Source organism: Hydractinia symbiolongicarpus, chromosome 8, assembly GCF_029227915.1.
Source record: "Hydractinia symbiolongicarpus strain clone_291-10 chromosome 8, HSymV2.1, whole genome shotgun sequence".
Taxonomy (NCBI): domain Eukaryota; kingdom Metazoa; phylum Cnidaria; class Hydrozoa; order Anthoathecata; family Hydractiniidae; genus Hydractinia; species Hydractinia symbiolongicarpus.
In genome coordinates this window covers 5210057-5232859 of record NC_079882.1, presented here as the reverse complement: position 1 = coordinate 5232859, position 22803 = coordinate 5210057, and the positions used below count along the sequence as shown (strand labels likewise).

At 33.2% G+C, this 22803-nt stretch overlaps 3 protein-coding genes across 5 annotated transcripts; all 3 read right to left on the bottom strand.

Annotated features, from left to right (window-relative positions):
* Nucleotides 1–1125: 1125 nt before the first annotated feature.
* Nucleotides 1126–9469, bottom strand: LOC130654662 (cyclin-dependent kinase-like 2). The gene is made up of 10 exons (XM_057457274.1): nt 9169–9469; nt 8796–8990; nt 7969–8059; nt 6210–6300; nt 5835–5947; nt 4759–4898; nt 3621–4291; nt 2448–2698; nt 1812–1927; nt 1126–1676 (listed from the first exon to the last, which is right to left on the bottom strand). The coding sequence occupies exons 1-10, from the start codon at nt 9334–9336 to the stop codon at nt 1623–1625; spliced, it is 1890 nt and encodes a 629-aa protein (XP_057313257.1). The 5' UTR covers nt 9337–9469; the 3' UTR covers nt 1126–1622.
* A 5025-nt stretch (nt 9470–14494) lies between these two features.
* LOC130654355 (high mobility group nucleosome-binding domain-containing protein 5-like) lies at nt 14495–17292 on the bottom strand. 2 transcript variants are annotated; one of them, XM_057456919.1, is made up of 4 exons: nt 16520–17292; nt 16005–16159; nt 15512–15934; nt 14495–15372 (listed from the first exon to the last, which is right to left on the bottom strand). In XM_057456919.1, the coding sequence occupies exons 2-4, from the start codon at nt 16138–16140 to the stop codon at nt 14780–14782; spliced, it is 1152 nt and encodes a 383-aa protein (XP_057312902.1). In that variant the 5' UTR covers nt 16141–16159; nt 16520–17292; the 3' UTR covers nt 14495–14779. The 2 variants fall into 2 exon arrangements, with proteins under 2 accessions (XP_057312902.1, XP_057312901.1); XM_057456918.1 differs by having other exon boundaries at nt 16005–17292.
* Nucleotides 17293–17436: 144 nt separating this feature from the next.
* Nucleotides 17437–22242, bottom strand: LOC130654354 (PH domain-containing protein DDB_G0275795-like). Of its 2 annotated transcripts, none has more exons than XM_057456917.1 (4): nt 21787–22242; nt 21342–21596; nt 20113–20358; nt 17437–19193 (listed from the first exon to the last, which is right to left on the bottom strand). In XM_057456917.1, the coding sequence occupies exons 1-4, from the start codon at nt 21908–21910 to the stop codon at nt 18373–18375; spliced, it is 1446 nt and encodes a 481-aa protein (XP_057312900.1). In that variant the 5' UTR covers nt 21911–22242; the 3' UTR covers nt 17437–18372. The 2 variants fall into 2 exon arrangements, with proteins under 2 accessions (XP_057312900.1, XP_057312899.1); XM_057456916.1 differs by having other exon boundaries at nt 17437–19196; nt 21787–22039.
* Between the last annotated feature and the right edge of the window lie 561 nt (nt 22243–22803).

The following is a 22803-nucleotide window of genomic DNA, read 5'->3' as shown; positions in this document are numbered from 1 at the left end:
TTCATATTAAAGGCAAAGCCTGGTATACATCAGAGCAAATTTTTGGCTCATTGTTTTTTACTTCTCTGATTGACAAAATTTTTTCAATATATCTTAAGCCTCCTGAGTATCTTTAGAATTGTTATTAATCAAGACAGGGCCTTTGGTAATATTCATCTGTACACAAGGTTGTCTGACGTCACTGTTTCCCATTTAACGCGCGCGAAACCAATCGTCTTCAAGCAAGGTCCGCCACGCGCAATCGTGTTGGTCGAACGCTTAGTCCAGTTTTGATGAAGGCCGTTGTGCGCATTGGCTGAGCAAATACATTTATACTTTCTGATTTACATTTATACTTTCTTAAAATAACAATTTTGTTTCTAGTGCTTACATTTTGAATTTCTCACATCTTTTTGTTCTCATGGAAGACAAAAAAAATTATTTCATGACTAATTTGCCGCCCAATTCAGAATTTGCTTTGTGAAAAGCCCACTTTAAACATTTGTAAAGGCGAACTGTCACAAATCAAAAATTTTCACACAAGAAACAAAAAATTGTCTAATTTAAAATAACAAATGTAAATTATTTTTTGACTATGAAAAGTTAAGTAATTATTTTGATTTATCTACAGTAAGTTTTTAAACATAAACATTGATAATTGCCTACTGACTGGTTAAAAGTTTACAACGAAATATTTTACCGCCCACAACTGTTCTACTTTTTGACAAAGCGAATTTTTCAAAATTCAAAGCTACGAAACTGTGCATTAAACATTTCGCAAAAATATTCAAAATTAACCGTCAATGAAATGAAATTCCCTCCAAGCTAATTGGTTACTGGAAAAATACTTCGAAATCGACGATTTGAGAGAGGGGTGGGTCAATGGAAGTTTAAAGGCTTATTGGAACAAGATGAAGATGATAGAGTGGGGGTTAATGATGACTTTGCGAGATTTTTCTAGACTTGCTGCGTCGAGTAAAAAAATAACAGGAAAGTCGAAACAAAACCTGAGTTTCTTGTTTACACACAACCCCGCTCTTGCGAGCTCTAAATTCGGGTTGCTTTTTTGTATACTATACGCCCTGTAAAAGCCAGTACCGTGCAAGTAACACAAACCGCGCGTAGAAGACAGAAAATATAACCAAATACAAGAGCATACTTCGAATTCTTCGAAAAATAAGTTAACTAAAAACTTTATTTACAAATATTATCTATTAACAAAATGTTACATATATTTCTATATACAAATATTATTAAAATTCTTAAAAATAAGCAATTCGTTTATCTAAACTATGCATGCTAAAAAACAGCAAACTTTCTTAACTAAATAGCACCCTCCAAGATAGTACGTACGGTATTTAGAAGTATAAGCACTAGTCACATGTTTTCTATCACAACAAGGGAAAAAAGATACCTATTCAAGTAACTACAGTACTGGCCTATACTTTAAAGCTGTAGAACTTTCATGACAAGAAAGAAAATTTTATTTTTGGAAAGAACAGTCAAACGTCTCACACTGATTGATAGTACGTGAACAAATCCAAACTTATTTTGTAAGGTGCACACGTGACTTTAAAAGTAGAGAGTTAAAAAGATAACATCTCGTTCTCTTCTTCACGTCATATTCCAGTTGGTTAATCGAGTCAAACAGCAGGAAGATTTCCATCGCGATAAAAACGGGAGTTACCAACTTGCGGCTGAAATGTTTAAAAATGACATCTTACAATGAAAAAATCATAATAAAATATGCGCTGAGCATACAGTTGACCTTCCGGGAAAAATTACTTTAAAGTATACAGGAATTATTGCAGTATGTACAAGAAATTCTTTACCTCTGACTCATTTTGGTTGTTTGATGAAAACGGGTCGAGATTCTGTATATGAGGGATGGTTGAAAGGTGTGGTTTGCGAATGTTCGCACGAGATGGACTTCCTTTTACCCCATTTGCTAAACAAAAATATAATTAAAATGGCGCTAATAGTCAAAGAAAGGAATATACTTCCTGCTAAATAAACGTAGACTTCAAGCAAAATCGAGTTTGATTTTTTTGAACAACACATAACTCACTTTTCAATAGGTATAGACGTCCATAATTATTGAATATAAATATAACAATGACGAATATTTATAAACCGCCCTTTGTAGTGTTGACAGTTCCAATTGATTACTGTGCAAATTTTCCTCAATCACACTCGTATAAATCAAACATTAGACAACGTACAGAAGCGACACGTTTTACACAAATTATTCAACGTCTGTTTCTGATTCTATTTTCCACAACAGTTTAGCTTCAAAACTCATGCTAAAACTTAATGATGAAAAAGTGGACCAGTTTCTCACAAGCAAAACGCTTTTAAGCCTATATGCTTGTTATATTTAAATATTAATTTAACAAATTGACACTTAAAGATTGAAAAAAAGAAATGCATAGTGCAATCATTAAACATCAATAAGATAAACAACTTACCATCTAAACCTTTCACACTAGGTAAATGGAGCCCAGACCTCTTTGTTAAACCACCATCAGGTATATCTCGTTTGCTTTCCTTCCTTTTTAGTTTTTCATTTAAAGAAAACTCGTCAATAGATTTACATCTGTCAATATGAAGAGGAACTTTCTCAGCCACAGCACACAGTCCATCGTTTATTAACGCGTGTTTACTGTGCGATTTTTTAGCGTAGACTTTCTTCTGTTTGATGACGTCATACCCATGTGCTCTGCAAACAAAATTTTAAAATAAAAAGTTTGAAAAATTTTATTAAAGAAAAATAAAATTTTGCAAAATAGTTAGAAATTGTACTTCGGTTGGGTTAAGCTTTGAACCAGACTATGCAAAGTAATAGAAGAAAACGAGTTTCTCATGTAAAGGATGAAGAAAAACAAAATAATCACACAACTACGTTTTTAGGCTCATTAAGCATCGCAACAATTTATATAGGTGATAAATCTTCATAAGCAGTCTTAAGTATCTCTTACTTTAGGACATCATAATTTACCCGCTGCTTTTAAAAAACAATGTATGAATTGCAACGACTTGTAATATGGGACTTCCAAATAACCCTATTTTAAGGAGAAGGTATTTTGAGTTTCGCTTTCAGAGAGGTAACTTCAACACCCCTATTGAATTCCAGGAACGCTGATTATGAAATATTGTACAGTAACTGATCAAAATAGAAGTCAATATTTTTGTCTGATGACGTTAAATACAAATCAATGTTGTTTGTTTACTTCTCTCAGCCTTTTTCTCAAAAGAGGGGGGTAAATCTGTAAAGTCACGAAATTTTTAGTCTGTACCTCATCCAGAACAAAAAAAATTTCAAGTAAACCAATAGCAGTAGTTAAATTACCTCCCTCCCTCCTCAAAAAATAGGGTTAAAAGCTTTATTCTATACACATGTATCTTTCCTTTTTGAAAGTTTTTTCTTATGAACTTTCTAATTTTAAAGTGACCTTGTGAATGAAAAAAAAATTTAATAAGTGTGTGGGATGTGATCAAACATATTTGCTCATATTTCTAATAGTCAATGATCCATTCCATTTGCGCTTTTGTTGATATTTTACAGTTATAAATTTTGCACATTTTATACTACAAGTAAAGTTTCTCAAGTTTCCCCTCGTGAAAAAAGGGTTTCTACTCACCTGGTTGCATTCATTGACTGGTTGATAGTTGGTAGATTCTTTCCCAGAGTATTTACAGACACATCCATTGGAGTACGTTGACCAGCCTTCACATCAGCTCGTTCGTGTTCGAAACTTTTACTTGATGACGACATAACTGTTGATTTGAATTCATTTATATCTTTATTATTATTATTATTCGTATCATTATCATTATTATTATTAAAGAGATTGTCATCTTTGAACGTCCTATTTTCGCGTTGATTATCTACTCGATTATCACAGCTAGTTTCATTATTTCTTCTCCTTTCATAGTGAATAGGCGAGATGTTATTGTCATCTTTAGAATTCCTCCTATTGTGTTGGGAATTTAAAAACTTTTTGCTGCCTAAACTTGGACAATGTGGTACAGTTGAAACTGAATCACATTTCTCAATGTTCTTTACTTCTTTTTTCCTTTTTGTTTCACTAAACTTTGTGGAAATCTCTTTTGATATTTTTTCATTTACTTCATTCGCTTTATCCTTCCGCGCTGCGAGAGATTTCAACAGAGGGTTAGTAGTTGTTTCTTTTTCTATAGTCTCCTTCAATGTTTCTATAAAACTAACAGCAAAATCGCCTTCTGCGAAAAAACCATGTTTCATCATTTCTAAACAAGACGGACGACAAGAAGCTTCAAGATGTAAAGATTTCTAAAGTAATAAAAACATGCCCCTTTTTATTATTTTTAATATTTTCCAGGTGTATCTGTGTACACACATTTTTTGGAGAGGTCTGGGTACGTATATTGCTACAATTCAAGACTGCCAAATGCAAGATTATTTGTCTTGACTATTTCCACGCCAATTGCGTTATTTCAATCTTGGGATATTTTAGCTGCACATTCGTCATGTTAAAAAAGAAAAAGACGTGATTAGGAAAATGTAACTTAGGAAAACATAATTATCAATCATGGTGCAATGTGCACAGTGCCCCATCAGTAATAACAAAATTTTAGGAGTGGCATTATATTTGGCCTCTGATTTTTTATTGCTCATAACTAAAAAAGGGATATCTAAAAGAGACAATGCTGATATTATTAAGGGCCTTACAACGGTAATAAAAGCGTTAATAACACCACAGATTTAAGATCGATTAGAATAAGAAATTAATCACATACTATGATAAGGTCGCTTGCATTTTTATTAATTCGTGGATACTTTCTTGTGAAGGGTTCGGGATTCTTAACAGTCGGTAAACGCATACCAGTAAATAGAGGGTTTTTGTGGAAGATTTCTAAATGCCTTTGAGTTAAATTTCCTAAAAAGAAATAAGCCGAAATTACTAGTCGCATGAAAAGGATAAATAAAAAAGTATGTACTATAGCAGCCTTAATGGTAGTGATATATGCTCATGAAATTTTTTTTGTGCTGATTGTGATTTAAAAGCTTAAAAAAGATTCTAGGACAAAAGAACATCATAAGAGATCCTGGTGCAGTGTACACTGCTGTAAAATTCTTAACTTCTTGCGAAATAAACCTGATTTCTTAAACGTTAACTTTTAGCCAGCAGTTCTGGTCACCATGTTCTGATAGTGAATAAAATAGAAGGTTTAAATGATAACACGTGATAAATCAGAAAGATTTTTTCAAGTATAATCACTCTTACACCTAGTTTTTTGTTATTGCGAAATTGACAAATTCTTTTACCCTCATAGACAATATCTTTATTTAGATTAGCGTTCTTGAGAGAGCTAAATGTATTTCTTGTGAAATAGAGCCATGATCAACATTTTTTTTTAAAAATTGGCCCAAGGATACAAGTTTGGTTGTGCAGAAAAAAACAGCTGTTTGAATTAACATAAAAAATGTGTTTCTTATCACTCTAAATAATATTAAGTAAGATTGGCTGTCATCTGTCGCAGCAGTCTAACTTTTGAACTGTTCGCCTAAGCCATGATTGAGCTCCTGGTTTCCGTTTTAAATGAAATATTACTGTTTTCTTTTTCCTTGTCAAAAACTAAACTATGCAAGTTTTTCTTCAGTTCTATGTTTGTGAATATATGTTTTGAAAATTAAAAATTAGGTGCATCTGCTAAATTCTGTAAAAAAAAAACATTAAAACAAATTTTTTCTCCATGGCCTAAAAAATGTTGATTGTGGTCCCATTGTGCCGTGTATCATGGTTTAAGTTAGTATATCCAAGTCTGTATACATGTACAAACCATATTTTCTTTTCTAATGATTGATTACTTACCTAAAGTTTTTATAATATGGAAAAGTTGATCTATATCAGAATCACCAGGAAATAAGGGATCAGCAGTAATCATTTCAAAAAGCAAACAACCAACAGCCCACACATCAACAGCTCTAAAAAAGAACCACTAAACAGCCTTAGAAATTGAAAATTTTGTTCCTGTTCCTGTGCCCAGTGGCCAACAGTGGAAACAATCCACTAACTATAGGTTTTTGTAATTTTCTGGGCTAGACACTTTAAATATTTATTATTATTATTGTTATCCCCCGTTTTCATTACTAAAACAACTCTTCCTCAATACAAAAACAACAACCTTTTTTTCCACATTTCCGTTACAAGAGGGACGAGTCATAACAATTTGTAATAAGAACTTACTTTCCATAGTTTAAGTCACCAACTAACAGTTCTGGTGCTCGATACCATCTTGTTGCAACATAATCTGTAAACACTTCACCAGGACCGGTTGCTGAAAAGAACAAAATTAGCCAATCTTGCTAATTTCCAAAATCCTCAGAAGTATTTATTACACATTTTTTTATGGGAAATAATATAACAACACGAACAGATATACCCTCACAAATATAAAAAATGATTTATGCATGCTATCAATTGCACATTGAGTTCAATACAACAAATTACTTGATGTATGGTGCTTTTTTGTCAAAATTTTCCTATAAAAGCAGATGTGAGATATTTGAGGAATGGGTCCAGGCTTGTTTGTATTTAAATCCTTAACTCGCTTTTAAGCTTGATTCCCACTTTGGTTAACATGAAATTAACGTTACTGTAAAGGAAACAAATTTTTTTTGAGATTTTTTGAAAAAAAATTCATGATTCTCTTTCGAATGACAAATTTTATATTCCACAAAAGGATTTGAAACATCCCTTTTCAGAGGTATTATATCCTCCACGCCTTCGAGGAAATATGTGCAAAATGAGTTTAGCATATCATTTGTAAACATTATGCATGATATGGAACTTCCGTATAAAAATATGCATAATAATAATTTTTAAATAGTTTACTTTTACCATCGATCTTATATATAAATTTTTGTATAAAACGTTGTTGTATAAAAAATAATTACAAAAATCAAAGTTAAGGAGTATGCATATGAGAGCTGTCTGTTGTAACCCTGGCTTCTGTCTATTAATAATTCTGAACACGTGCACTCATTTTCAGCATAAAGAAAAAGTTCGCATCATCTTTCTACATACTCAGTTCACATATTTTTATAGCACCTAAGAAAATCTTTAAAAACAAATATCTCGTTAGTAAATACGTTTGTTGTCTCTTTTTTCAAAAGCTTCCTATTGGCTCATTGAAATTTTTGGTAATGAAAAGCTGAATAAATTATGCACAAAGGTTCCTGGATTTTTCTGTATAAATTACCGATTAGCGAATTATGACGACAGAAAGAAAAAATTATGCATTTTTTTTAATGATTATATATAATTATAAATATCTAAAAAAAAATCCGGGAACCTTTTTGAATTTAATTTATGCAGAATATAATGGTGCAAAAACGAGAAGTCTGTGACCACGCGTTCGGAAAAAGAAACCATTTTAAAACGTATGGTGAAGAAAAAAAATAGCGTGTGTTTATTTCATTATATTTTCTTTTTGGAAAATTAACATCTCACGAAAATAACACCATCAAATAAGTCTTTCATCAAGCATTCAGAAACAAAAAGATAAGAAAAAATATAAAAGTATTGATAAATTATAAGGGTTTTCTGAGACTACTCATCAAGTGAGTTTTTTCCTTTACAATATCCTCAAAGAGTTAATTTGTGTAAAATGTGTAAAAGAATTATCACAGGCTTGTTGTCTGTATGAGTAATTTAGTAAAAAAGCCTTTTAGTAAAAGAGCCTTTGACAGTACCTGGAATATCACTCATTTGAATGACCAAAAAGTTTCAAAGGAAAAGAAAAACAACATGAGTTAATTTTCTTTTTACACTAAACTTTAATCCAAGAAAAAAAAATAACTCATGATGTTAATTCATAATTTACACAAAGTTTTAGTATATACACATAAATACTTAACTCAAAAGTTGGCAGTGGACAGCATGCATAATTTGAGTGATCATAGCACATAATACAAAAAATATATGAAACATTACAATACCACACCTAGAGTCCTTGCAAAACCAAAATCACACAACTTCACAATTCCTGACTTTGATATCAAAATATTTTCCGGTTTAACATCACGATGAATGATCTTTAAAAAACAAACAGAAATAGTGTAAAGTGTAAAAATGTGTAAAGGTGTACATACACTGATCTTAATGTGATTCTATTTACATTCCCAACACTTGCAAAGTACAGCCCCTGAATAAACACACGTTTCTGACTCTAAACCCAACAAGTATATGTGTGAGTCTAATTATAAACAGCAGTACACAAGACCAGCCCATTTGCAAGACAATCACGCTGATTTAAGTATCTTTGGTAACATGTGAAAATACATCACATTTTATAAAAAGTTGCAAATATAGCACATCTAAAAGCACCAACTAAAATACATTCGCTACACAAGTACCAAAATCTTTCATAAAAGAAAAAGTATTTTTCGGTATAACTGCATTTTGTTGATGTTATTGTTTTTAATAATATCAATTTTTTTAATTGTGAATAACTTTAGGACAATATACAGTGATACATTTATACCTGGCATATTCGAATGATTTTAAGAGAAACTATGGTAATATCATGTCTGTATACAACCACATAATTAAACTCTTAGCAAAAACAATGCAAAAGTAACTTTAGTAGTTATTTGTAATAAGACCACATCCTAATGACATTACAAAGACTTCATCTTTTTTTAAGTAGGTTTTTTAAGGCAGCCTTAATATAGAAAAAAAATCTTAAAAACATTGACAACTTAAAACATATTTGGAATTTTGTGAGTGGCTTGTATAAGAATACGAACTTTGTTTTGGAAACAGACTTACATTATGACTATGACAAAACTCCAATCCCCTCAATACTTGAAAAGATATTCTTTTAACATTTTTATCATTTAGTCCATTTGGTTGAGCTTCCAAGTCATCCAATACAGTTCTATCAACAAATTCAAATACCAGATAGAGACGTTTTTTTCTACGAAAAACTTCCAGCAAATTAACCAGATTCTCATGCCGCAGTTGCTAAAAAGTAAGTCACAAAATGTATAAAAAGAAGCAAAACACGAATCAATTTTTTTTTTTATATTATCTTAATATATGTATAAATTTACAAAAGTGTTTCTTATTTTATATTGATGTTGGCTGATATTTTAAATAAGTTCCATGATACATTAGTTAATTAAAACTTAAACATTTATACCTTTAACATTCTAATTTCTCTCATGGCTATCTTCTTGACCATTTTATCATCCTCTGATTCAATAAACTTTTTTATTGCTACAATTTGATTGCTGTCTTTATGTCGACATTTTAAGACCATGCCATAAGAACCCTCACCGACAAGTCCAAGATTCTCATACCTATCCATCTTCTGTATTATTACCGATGGTGATAACAAACAAAAACATAACCATCCTTGTTGTTTTCCATTGCTGCTTCAATAGAGCAGGATCTAACCCATTAATTCTATTTAAACCTAAAAATATTCAATGTTTATGTCTAATACCCTGCATACAATCCCTCCAATTCCTAGAACAGGGTGCCTTGCATAATGAAAATCATAGATAACAAATTGTATTTAGTTTGTTATGTACATAGTTTTTGTCTCAAGCAGGGGTTTGGAACACATTTGAAGTAAACATTTTCAAAGCGTTTCAGTTCTTTAGTTAACTTCATAATCTGCACAAATTTTGGAGCACTCGAATTTAAATTTGTGCTGTTTCTTTGGTCACCAGAGCACTTGGAGCAGTTGAAGTATACACATTTGAATCTCATGTATAAAATAAATAGCCCCTAGGTTAATGTCAATGATGTCATCTCGTGTGTTGGTAGCTTGGGAGCACCTGGAACCAAAATGGGATCATTTTCTGAAGCTGGGTTAAACCTCCTGTTTCCGAACAGCTTGGTTGATGACGTCATAGTTCTTGACTTCTTGTCTTTTAAACCGTTCGTTAAAAGTGAGTGTGTTCCTCAGGTTGCTAGTTATGGGTTGCTGAGTAACTTTGTTTGCCATGGACAAATATAACGGACTTATAACGGATTAAATAATAAAATTTAGAGTCTGAAAGGTAACATTTTTACTTGAAAACAGAACAGAAATAGAAAAATACAATTCTTGATTTTCTCAAATTTTTAAACTCGGTGAGAACTTTTTTTTGTATATATCGCAATAACGAATTTGGAAGGGAACAAATTCAAATTTTATATACAATATAAATCATGCACAAGTTAGTTTGCGCCACAAATCAATTTCTACCCCCTGGGAAATTCAATATTCAGAGTGTGGTAGTTTAGTTTTGATATCTGATTTTGAAATTTAGTTTTCAAGTAAAAGAGTTATTAATAATCAATACTAAAATTATTAACAACTTACACAATTTCAATTAGCTCTGATCTTGCTTTTTATTATTATTATTATTATTTTTTTTTTATTAACTTGCATAAAAGCAATTTTCTCAAAATATATACCAAATTTTATTAACCTTGTTGTAAATTGTTTTACTTTACCTCTTAATAGTGTCTATAAGTCACACACAAAAATATTGAATTTGATTTGCTTTGTAGTGTTTGTGGGTTGCTGATCACTATAGTGTCTGCATGTAAGGTCAAATTGACCTCGACTCTCTGCCAACAATCAGTGATATGGCAGCAACAAAGGGGGATTATGGTAATATTGAATTTTCAAAAAGACATGTTATTGTGTATATATGATTTAATTTAAATAAGAGTTTTATTTTGGAATTTGTTATTCAAAGGGTGCCGATAAGCCGCAAACGCCCACATATATAACAGTAAGTTCAGGCGACTTTTTGAATTAAATTGGCGATTGTCGTCCCATGCAGACGATAGTTGGAGATGAAGATAAGGGAGTTAATAAAGTTTATATATAAGTTATTTATTAAGTAAATCTATATAATAATACTCTAAGTTTGTCTGTCTGTGTGTCTGTGACAGGCAAAGTGGATGTGTTCATTCTTCTTTGGTGTCACCGAAAAAGTGATGTCTCAAATGTTAAATTTCTTGACGTTATGGCGTGATGTCAATAACACTATTTTAATGCGAATATCCCATATTAAATTAATAAAGCCATTACAGTGCACCTAAAACTGTGAGGCCAAATAACTTAAAAACGAGGTGGTGACGTCAATGATTTTTCACTGCGTGTGTAACTAGGGACCACCTAGGATCAATTTGGGTAATTTTTCCAAACCTGGGTCACCATATCCGTTTCGGAATGGATGGGTTGATGACGTCTTTAAAAAACCTTTAAACCCTAATATCTCTGCAACCGTTTGTCAAAAGTACATGATCCCATTTTCTTGATCAGCGTTTCAAGATCTATATGATGAAGGCAGCAGGTATACAAATTCCCCAAAAAAAATTAGGGAGATTTGATGGGTCACTGCTTTTAAACTGATTTTTAAACCCTTATATTTTATTTAACCTCTCATCAAAACCACATGATCATATACATTTTCTTGATCAGGAGTGTAAGCTGTACACAATGGAGGAAATATCAAACAAGTTTCTCAATTTATTTATTTTGTATTTGCACTGCTGACGTCAGCAAAAAATCTAAAACAACCTATTTTTTATTGTCCTTCTGTCTAAGTGGACTTCTCCACAGGCCTTATGGACTAGTCTTATGATAAACTATCAAAAACAGTTCTTTTAAAAACTTTGCTACAACATAGTAAGTTTATTTAAGTTTTTATAGTTTTTGGAATCATTAGTGTCTGTTTTTCTTTTCCTTTTCGGGCGTTGTTCGGGTCTATGCTTGGTTTTTCGGGGAAATATATACTTTTTTTTTTTGGAAACGCCGAACATGTCTGAACATGCCCGTACTTTTTACGGCGTATGCGGTTTATCGGCACCCTCATCATTATGCCCAGATCCTATTTTTATAGAAAAGTTCATACATCATATTCAAATGATGGATCTTTTCCATTTTTCCTCTGCTAAGTTGATTTTTTCAGATGTGCATAGATATTTTTAGATGGCTAGCCTCACAAATATTAAGGGATATAACCTGTCTATTATTTCCAGGAGGGGCCATGGCTTGATGGAGAGTCTCATTTTGATCTACGCAGACCCAATTAGAGCCCGCAATCTACTAGACAACTCTCGGCAACATCCAATGGCCCACACAGCGTTCCATATTCCCAATTTCCCTCACATGGCTTGGGTTAACCCGGGGCTATGGTAACATTCATTCACCCATGCTGAATCGCCGTAAAGAGGAATCGTACCCCGATCTCCCACACAGAGTACGAAAGCTATAACCACTAATCTACAGCGCCACAGGCATTGATATCCCCACCACACATACAAGGCTGGTCTAGTTAGGCAGAAATTCAAGAGATTTCTGTCTGCCTTTGTGGTCTCTCTTTCCTTAGTGAGGCTATTTATAACATCATATATAAATCACAGCTACCCCATGCATGTGTAGCTATGCATTTTGTAGCTATGCATGTTGTAACTAGAAAAACTACTTGTGGTAACCTAGGTGGGGGAGGGTTGGTATTTTCTGAAAATTAACAGCTGAGGAAGTTCCAAGATAGTTGAGGGAGGCTAATTTTTTTTTAATCAAACAGTGTTGATGTGAAACGTAACAAGTATTCTGATTGTATTATAGTGCAAACTATAGTTTATACTGTATAGTTTCTTTGTTTTATTTTTAAATCTTAACAAAATATCTGAAAAACCAAAATTCGAACGCACGCCATTTTGATTTCGGATATGCCATATTCATCGTATCGCATATCTCAAAACGAGTGCGTCGTCGTAACTCAAGGCAACAAAATGGATTCGCTTAAAATTACTTAAAGAAACCACCCTCGCCCCCAGGGTGTTTTGAATTCTTAGCATGAAAGATGGCATCGTCTTCTCTCATATCAAAAGACAAAAAAACCTGGGGACGACAGTATTAAATAAACCTAAATTTGCGTCCCTTAAACTTACGTCCCTTGTCACTTGGGACTGATAGATATTTTGTTAAACAAGAAAATTAAATATCAAGACGTTGTTATACCCTCCCTGAGCCAAAAAATGGTATACGTCAGTCAGATTTAAGTTTGTGAAACTACTTCTTCTATAACGAAATATAATTTCAGAGAGTAATTTTTTGTAAACTCAAGTTTGGGTAAAAATCATATTTACTTATTCTACCATAATTATTTAAAGAATGATCATCTATAACAAAGATTACAGGCTTTACTACAACCTCGTTCCCAGGGCTTTTTGTCTCTCATCGGCGCTGCGATATGCAAAAAGAGACAACGTGTCCTGGGATCGAGGTTGGCTTTACTATTGTTTTGGTATACCGCAAGGCCGTACTTTCGCAAACTTGTGAACAACTACAATCCCGGACAAAATATTTTGAAAAAAGGCTGTTTTTGGCAGCTCTCCCAAAAAGACAAAACGGTCTTGGTCAGTTACATCCGTAACATCATCGCCCCCAGGGTTTGGTGCCTCAGGGCCGCAAGCGCTTATTTGACGGCTAAACAAATCGCCGCCGCCCCCACCTTGATGACAAAGAGGCAATAAACTGGGGACGAGATTGGGTCAGCAGCAGCCGAGACTTCAAAAGTTTTACTGTGACAGATGTGTGTTGCGTAACCAACGTCAAAAATGCGCTAGCTGCACTTTCTGCAATGTCCGCATTTTGAAACAACCCCCTCCACGGCCTGCAAGGGTTCGAAAAATCGTGAAAGTCAGATGTACTGTACTGTGTCGTCAGCACAAATTAGCACACTTTAGGTTGTTTTTTTTACCAAATAACCCAATAGAGAATAGAACTATGCGTTAAAACTTAAAGGGGCTACGGAACGGCTGTCGGTTTTCGACTTTAGTGACTTACACGAAAGTCAAGCTGATGGCGGCGAAAAACAAAAATGGCTATTTTTCCGGCAGACTCGTCAAACATATAGATAAATCTAGAATTTTTATCTTCTCCAGCCTTGGTCAATCCTAACATTTTCCACATATTTTCAGTGTCGTGTAGAGATCTCCGTCGTTAACTCCAATGGTTGACTACAGAAAATATAGAAAGAAGTACGGTACATAAAGGGTAAAGTTTCGATACCAAGTGACAATCGAGGAGGAGATTTTTCATTAACCGCTTTTTATACCTTGCTCAGAAAACCTGGGAATCCGAAATTGGATTTTAGTGCAGAATTTAAAAAGAAACTTTGTTTCCGTTAATCTGCAATAGCAGAAACGTAACCTTTTGTAAACATTCGCCAGGGGTATCTTCATCGACCGCCTGAGGGCGGTCTATCACAAGTCGGTTAGGGCGTGATATCAAATCATTTTTTGTATGGAGTTAAATTTTGGTACACGCAGATAGTACATCTATTGTTTCCGCGAGCCCAAAACAATGGTACTCTTTGGATTAGAGACATCATTTTTACTCATAGTATGTTTGAGATGACTACCTCCATCAGTTGCCACGCGTAGATTGCTAATGATTGACATATTAACTCATTTTATTTAATCAAAGAAAAAGTTGCCTGGCGGTCATCGTACTGGTATAAATAACAAATTTTGTGTGTACATTCGTATCAGATGAGGGCAATTAAAATGCCTTGTACATAAATTCCAAAATCTGTTTCATTGGGTTACTCTTCACTAACAACACCATGTAACAATGAAACCGTGCTTTGATAATTCCTGTAACCAATACCGAGATTTAGTTGTGATAGATGTTTCTATCCTACTAGGGTGGACTGACAGAAAATGCTTTTTAATCATTTTTTTATCATAGACAATATTTTTATGTACAAGTTTACTAAAGAAAGAGAACGGAACACTTATTCTGATGGTTCATTTTCAGGTTCATTAAAATTTTCTTCACAAGGTTTTTCCTCTTTTTGACTTGCATCATCAGTAGCTTGAATATTTTCCTCTGGTTGTTGCGTTTCTTCTGGAGGATTTTCTGTAGCTTTTTCATTCTCATCGCCAGTATCGTTAAATTTTCTATCTGCGTTTTCGTCGTTAACATCTTCTTTACTTTCTTCTGGTTCATGTTCTGTATTTTCACTTTCAACTGTATTTTTGTTTTCCTGTTCCGGAGTTTTATCCTCCGCGTTTTCCGTATTTTCTTCTTGATCTCCTTCTCCACTATCCTCGGTTACGTTTTTAGTTGTATCGATCTCCTGCTGTTGTTTGTCGGTTGTTGGCTCCGCATTCTCTTCCACGGGTGCTTCATTGGATTCTACTGACGTTTGATCGTCACTACTTTTCACAGGCGCTTCAGTTTCATCAGCTTCTTCTTTTCTATCAGTTTCATCATTAGTTGGTTCGTTAGTATCTTTATTCTCCTCGTTCGTATCTTTCGTTTCTCCTACGTCAGCTGGGGAAGTTTCCTCGGACGGCAGAACTTCATTAGATACATCTTCTACCGCTAGAATTAGAATTACTCTATAGTAAGTACAATATTATGTGGATGTTCACAGGTGCTAGCACTGGGATCAAGTCTGATGTGCTTGGACGTGTCTATAAAGTTAAAACAGCTACAACAAAGGAATAATTCTGAGACATACCTGGTGCTAATTCGGACTCTGTAGGATTTGTTGATACTTCTGTGTCATAGACCGACTGTCTCGAGGAATCTGGCGGTTGTTCTGCACCCTCTAATGATTGTTCCATGTTAGCTGGCTGTTGCTCTATACCATGCGGTAGCTGTTCTTTATTTTCAGGAAGAGGTTCCGGGTTATTTTCTGACTGTAACATTTCGTCTACATCCTGTTCTTGGTTATCTTCACCATGTTCTGTGTTATCTGACTGTTCTACGTTATCTACCTCTTGTTGTGTGTTGTCTTTGATATGTTCTGTGTTGTCTTCAACATGGTTTATATTGTGTGTCGTGTGCTCTCTGTTGTCCGCCGCCTGTGCCGCCTTATTGTCAGCGCCATAGCTGTAGTTTTTTGTTTCTACTTCGACTACAGAATTAAGTGAATTGGTATCTAAAATGAAATTTTGTTAATATTTGTTCGTTTGTTGGGTTCAATAAAATTGTCCACGTAAAAAAAATACCATCTTCTGCTGCTTGATCTTCATCAATAATTATTCTGGCTCGTTGTGGTGAAGATCTTGCCGTTTGTTCACCGTTTTTATTACCATTATTGTTACTTGCCACTACAACTGCTCCTTTACTTGTGGCACAACCCATCAGAAATGAAATAGAATGTCTAGAAACGAATACAAAACAAATTCTAGAAAAGAGACTGTTATATATGTATGAAAACATGGGTCAAACTTATACTTGTTTTAAATGAGTGAGAAAAGCGTAACTTCATACATCTTGCCGGTCAGTGATCAATTCAACACACACAATAAAGTTTCTTTAGCGAACTTTAGCCACAGCTCAACTGGAAAAGTTGCTAATTGAGGGAAAAGTGTTCAGGAAATGGATGTGAGGCCTGAAAGTTACTAAGCAAGTTTTTTGTGTGATTGTAGGGAAAAAGTGTAGAAACTAATAATAAAAGTATCCAATAGATAAATAATTTATAATAAAAAAAGAAAATATAAAAAAATACCAAATATTTTACCTTATCTTGGGGTAAAGATATGGCACCAATATAAACACCAATATAAGCTCCAACCAAAAAGCAAAATATTTATCTGATGGTAATATAAAGCCACTGATTCTCTTTTTGGTTGTGGGCGGTGTGACATTGAGTTAAGATAAAAAAAGAAGTATCAATATATCTGTTTCACCGTACGTCACATTTTCTTCATTTATATTGTGATAAAACGTGTTGAATGATGAATGCTAAGGATTTCTTTAATTAGCAACGAGCTAATCAAGAAATCTTTCTTAATAAAAAATTCTTTACAAACACCCGTAATAAAACTTTTCAAGCTAGAGAACTTACATGCGACAGCGTGAATGCATGTGGGAAGTAGAGAAATTATTTTCGCCGTCGGTACGCTCAACAGAAAGATAAAAACCCTGGGAACGAGGATTCTTTAAGTTTACAATACACATTTGATCGATCGCGAAATTCATGATTGTGAGAAACGAAGCAGGCCAGCAAGGACTTTGGGGTATGTTTTGCACGACAGTAGGATGCTCGCTTCAATACTTACAAAAAGTTGCAAAAGCTTTTGTAGACTCTTGATGTTGGAACGATTTTTTCTTGATCTTTTAAAAGCAAAACCTGACACGCTTTACAAGATAAAATTGATGCATTTTTAGTCAATCTCTCCTAGATTGTTGAAATTAACTCTCAAAATTTGGTTGTCTGCCACTGGCCTTGATGATAAAATCAAAATTGTAGCTACTTTGGAGGCTAAACAGAATTATTTACTTCTCTTTGCAAACTCGAATGGAACGAAGCAATGTACAAGATAAGAAAGAGTTAAAAGTACTAATTTCTTAACTCTTTATCTCAAACCACTTCAATTTTTTTATCGCATTTTCCTATGGACTGGGTGCAAAGGGATGAATGGATTACAATCGATGTTTACTCATATTCAAACGAATTATATTTTCAATATTCACAAATTTCCATTATGTACATCCATTAAACCGATTCGCCTAATTACATATTTATTAAATAAAATTATACTATATATATTATAATTAAATTTGTGACCAAAAATACAAATATTTAGAATTTTATAATTCTTTACAAATTTAAACGCTTATCTGTTAATGTGATCTTGGCCTTTACGGCTTGCGAGTCGTCGTACGGAACCCGGTTTACACCAACAGATAAACTATGTTGCTCTGAAAAGCAACATATTTTCCATTAATAAAATTGCAGTTTTTCTTTTAATTTAAATATCTGTCTCTTACATTTCTGCACATTGCACATGCACATTGAAATAGATCATAGAAAAATTATGTATTTAAAAAATTATGCATTTTATATTACATATTAAAATAAATATTATTTTTATAAGCAGTAATCATCTCTCTCTCTCTATATATATATATATATATATTTAGTATAAAATATATGTATTTGTATAATATCAATTAAAATTACACGTTGTATTATATATAAAAAAACGTCGTAACATAAAGTCAGCGAAAATATTTGATCCCTAGAATAAAAAATAACCTATTTCTTTGTAGGTTAGATATTATATGATAGATAGTTCTTAGGTAACTTTACAGCAAATACTATACCAGACGCCATATCTAGATTAACAGAAAAATGTACCGATGTTTAAAATTACATCAGTTATTCAGTAAAAGTGAATATGAGACTATAACAGACAAAAAACATAAAGTAACTTGGTCCCTTGGTCTTTAAAGTCTTTCGGTAAAATCAGTCTTCAAATAAACGACAATCAAGTTTTTTGCATACAAATTTTGATTGCTTCCACTTTCAGACAATCATGTTGTCTAAAATAAGAATACGCGGAGATTTTTGTAAATAAATGTATAACTTTACGCTTCTTCTTCTACTTCACCATCTTCAGCAACTTCTAAATTTGATGTTGGTCGTGTATTTATTTCCAGACCTTCTTCTAATGATGCGGATATGTTTTTATTCGAACCATTCGTCTCGTCTTTATTTACTTTCATAGCATCGTTCGTGTCATCTTCGTTTCTTTCTCGTGTGCATTCTTCGGCAGTTTCGTCTTCTTGGTGCGCACTCACAGCATAAGATAGCTCTTTATTAACGTTACCATCAGATGCGTCAACAGGAGCATTCATTTCACTCACTTTTTCAATGCGGTCCACAGCAGAAGATAGCTCTTTATTAACGTTACCATCAGATGCGTCAACAGGAGCATTCATTTCACTCACTTTTTCAATGGGGTCACCCACGACATTAGAGAAACTTTCAGAAATAACCACTTCATCATTTTTCTCTCCAACAATTTGATCGTTTTCACCAACTGAACTTGTGTCTACATTCGCAGATGCAACATGCTGTTCTCGGCTGGTAGCTTCTCCACCTTCTTGCTTGTCCTGATCATTTTTAACGGCTTGTTCTCTTGCTTCTCCTTCTACAATTGCATCCGTCGGATCGATGCTTTCGATATCTTTATCGTTTACTTCCTGAATGCATTCTTCCTTCTGGTTGCTAGCTAATTCGTCATAAAATTTCGTCTCCTCCCCAGTCTCTGCAACCAAAACATCGCCATTGTTTATTTCCACTTCATCCAACGCAACTACTTCTTTAATATCTTGTATAGTAATTGCTTTCTCTGGGGGCTCTTGACATTCGGTTACTGTAGATAATTCTGTCGAGGTTGATGTTACTGCTAGAAAAAAAATGGAAATATTACAAATATAAGTTAATCTTAAAATTTCCATAACATATTAGTATTGAACAAAAAGTATTTGTTTCGCAAATACGTATTGCAAAAGAAAATTTAATCTTAAAGATCGTTTTTCCCCACTTCTGTCACTCCTCCATATTGAAACAGTTTTTCGTTCAAACTTTTTTCGCATTTAATCCGATTTTGATGTCAATCCGTTAATGCATTGCTTAGGGGTGCGTTAGTTGTATTAAAGGGTCAAGCGCTGTATCCCAGTTTATGTTTCTAGCGTTTTTTATTTCGGATGGAGCAAAAACGTCAAATCCCTTAATTTTACTCACTTTGTTGATATATACAAAAGATTTCCCTATCAGCCCCTTATTAAAATTTCAATCATTTTGCCGCTGAGCAAGGTAAAGACGCCAAAGTTATTTTGATGTTTGCCTCTTTACGCGGGAGCTCTTTTTTAAAGTGGTGATTGGATTTGCATGGAAGTAGCTTGTTTAATCTTGTTTGTTTTATCTCATTACTCTCTTATAAATGTAAATCAGGCAAAGAGAGATATTTTTCTTAAATACTAATGTTTTATGAGTTGTTTCAAAGTGGAAAGTAAGTTTTAAAGACTAAGAATTTCAGCGGGAAAAAATCGGTGGTAATATTTCTACAATATATAAAGAATATAAAGAATGAGTTTAAATAAAAGGCTGAGCTTAAATTTTCGGCGCGAATTGAAGTTAGAAATGGCATTTTAATTAGAAAAGTAAAAATAATAAAAAAAATCAAAATTTTATAGCAAAAAAGTAAACTTTTGACGGCGAATTCATGACATAAAAACGCATATCTAGCATAAACATTTAACCCCCAATTTTTTTATCAAAGAAGCAAACTTCTTTTTTATCAAAGAAGCAAATCTTCCAACCTTGATTAGCATTTTCATGTGTTTCGATAGTTTCTTTGCGTGTTTCAGTAGGTTCTTCGTGCGTTTCGATAGTTTCTTCGCGTGTTTCGTTAGCTTCTTCATGCGTTTCGATAGTATCTTCGCGTGTTTCGTTAGCTTCTTTATGTGTTTCGATAGTTTCTTCGCGTATTTCAGTAGGTTCTTCGTGTGATTTGGTTATTTCCTCAAGAGTTTCTTGATGTGGGTAAACTGTGTCAAGACACTCATCTAGAAAAGTTGTTTTCACTGTCAAACTGTTTAGAAAAGCCACTCTCAGGAATTAAAAAAGTGGACGTTTTAAACATACTCAGAAATACGGCCAACCTCTGACATAGCCGTCTCGGACAGATTTTGTTTTCCTTTTAGTCTTCACTACAACTTTTGAAATGCAAGAAATTATTTAAAATTATGCAAGCACTGTGATCTCCAAGTTATGCAAACTGAAATGTAAATGTAATCGCTCTTCTGCTTGCGGTAGAAAAGTAAGAGGACGTTTGTTATTTTGTTTATAAAAAGAAAAAAAATGGTCGTCTTACACAGGTATTATCTTGTCTGAGGGATAAAAAATAGTTGTTGTTAGTAACGGCAGGTGCTCGTCTTATAGAGTAGCAAATGAGGAACACATGTATTAGTCTAAGATAAGTGCACATCTTGAACAGGTGGTCGTGATAGCAGAAGGCACTGCTTTATCATATGTTCTTGGTATACAAATACCTTGCGGTGTTTAATAAAATTTTAGATGAAAAAATTGGTAGGAAAACTAAAGTTAGAAAACAAAATATCTATACCATATTTTTCTCATTTTATTTGGCTTTAAATTTATTTGTAATTTAGCTTTTAATATAAGTAACAAAACGAAATATAATTACTTAGGAGAATTGGGTATTTATTGTATAGGGACATTGATGGATTGGATATTCATGGATAAGTACAATTTATAATGAATTGCTTTTTAAAAATTATGATGTTAAATGGTTTACTCAAAAAAATTAATTTTACAGGGATAAAAGGTTTACATCAATAACTTTGCATAAACAAATGCTCTGTTTTACCCCTTTTACAAAATCCAATTATTTTAAAATAACGAAATTATGATACTGAATATCCATGAAATATTAAACTTTCCAATTGGTCAAAGTTTGTCAAACGAAATATACTCTTTTTAATTTTCCATGACAATATTTTATTGGACTATACAGAAGAACTATTACCTTGTGTCAAAACGTTGCTTGCAATTGGAATCGTTACAACAGCATGAGAATTTTGTGCTTCTATTTTCTTCATATCTACACTTGGAGAATAATCATCTTCTTCAGAGGAAGAAGATGAAATCGAAGACAATGACCCTCTTCTTACTTTTACTGGAGTAGTTTTGTGTTTCGATTTATTTTTGATCTGTTTTTCCTCCATTTGCTTTTTAATCTTGCATTCATTGCTGTGTTTCTTTGACAGCTTTTCATATTTTCCTGCATAAAAAAATAGCATAATGTATCCTGACACGTATATCAATGGATTATTGTAATTTTTCTATTAAATGGGGAAAGTTTTGATGGAAATCTTAAAAATTGAACATTTTGCTTCTCTGTTTGTTTTCTGACTGTACATTATCCAATGTGATCTTTTACATGGTTGGTGACACAATTTAAACCCCTTTACCTGAAGCTTCTCTTTGCTCTGTTTCCATCAGTTTTTGTTCTTGTGGAGCAATTATTCCTCTGTTATGAGAGACAGGTTGATCTTTAGCTACTGCATTCCTTCTTGTACTTGCTGAACATCCCATTGTTAAGCATTTAAAATATTGTGATTCTATTGACTTTGAAGTGTTACTAAAAATTTTTCATGACGTCAGATAATGATTGACTGGTTATTTTTTAGAAAATAAAATAAACATATACTATATAACCAAAATACTAAAAATACTAGATACTAGATTTTTATGGTAACTGTTTTTCAAAAAGACTATATATTTTCAGGTTATCATAAATAAAAATTATATAAAAAGACAACATTTTATTTAAACTAAATATTTGCTATGTTTGTCCCACAAATTTCACTTATATGCTTTGTTTCTAAGTACTTAGGGTTCAAAGTCCGACATGCACCACTGCCGACGTAATTGCCAAAGTAAAATACAAAGATACCGTAGTTGCGTCAGCAAAAAAATGCCTACGTAATTTTGTTGTGAAATTCTTAAATAACAACAATTTAGGTTAATTGTCTTGGTTACTCAGTAAAAACACACTTATTAATCGAGAATATTGTATTATGGCACATTTTGGTATACAACATCATCCGCATGGAACGCAATTTGTAAATTTGGGGAATGGATTGGGATGCCGGGTAAGAAAATAAATAAGTAAGGCAGGACAGATAACGCATGCTGCTAGTAATCATAACAAGGTAATCACACCAAAATGCTTGCCCAAGGCAAAGAGGGTAATTTCCTAAGAGTATGCACGTTTTGGTTGCCCCTCACAAGCTTATGTCCTCATGGATCATAATATTGTGAACGGTTTCCAAGGCATGACCCAGATCTCTTCATGCATGAATAACATACTCATATCCTCTATTCACGAGGTACATTTCACAACTAATAATATATACATTTACTTGTCACTTGTAATTAATGATTAATTATTTAGTTTATTAATTATATACTTATTTAATAATTTA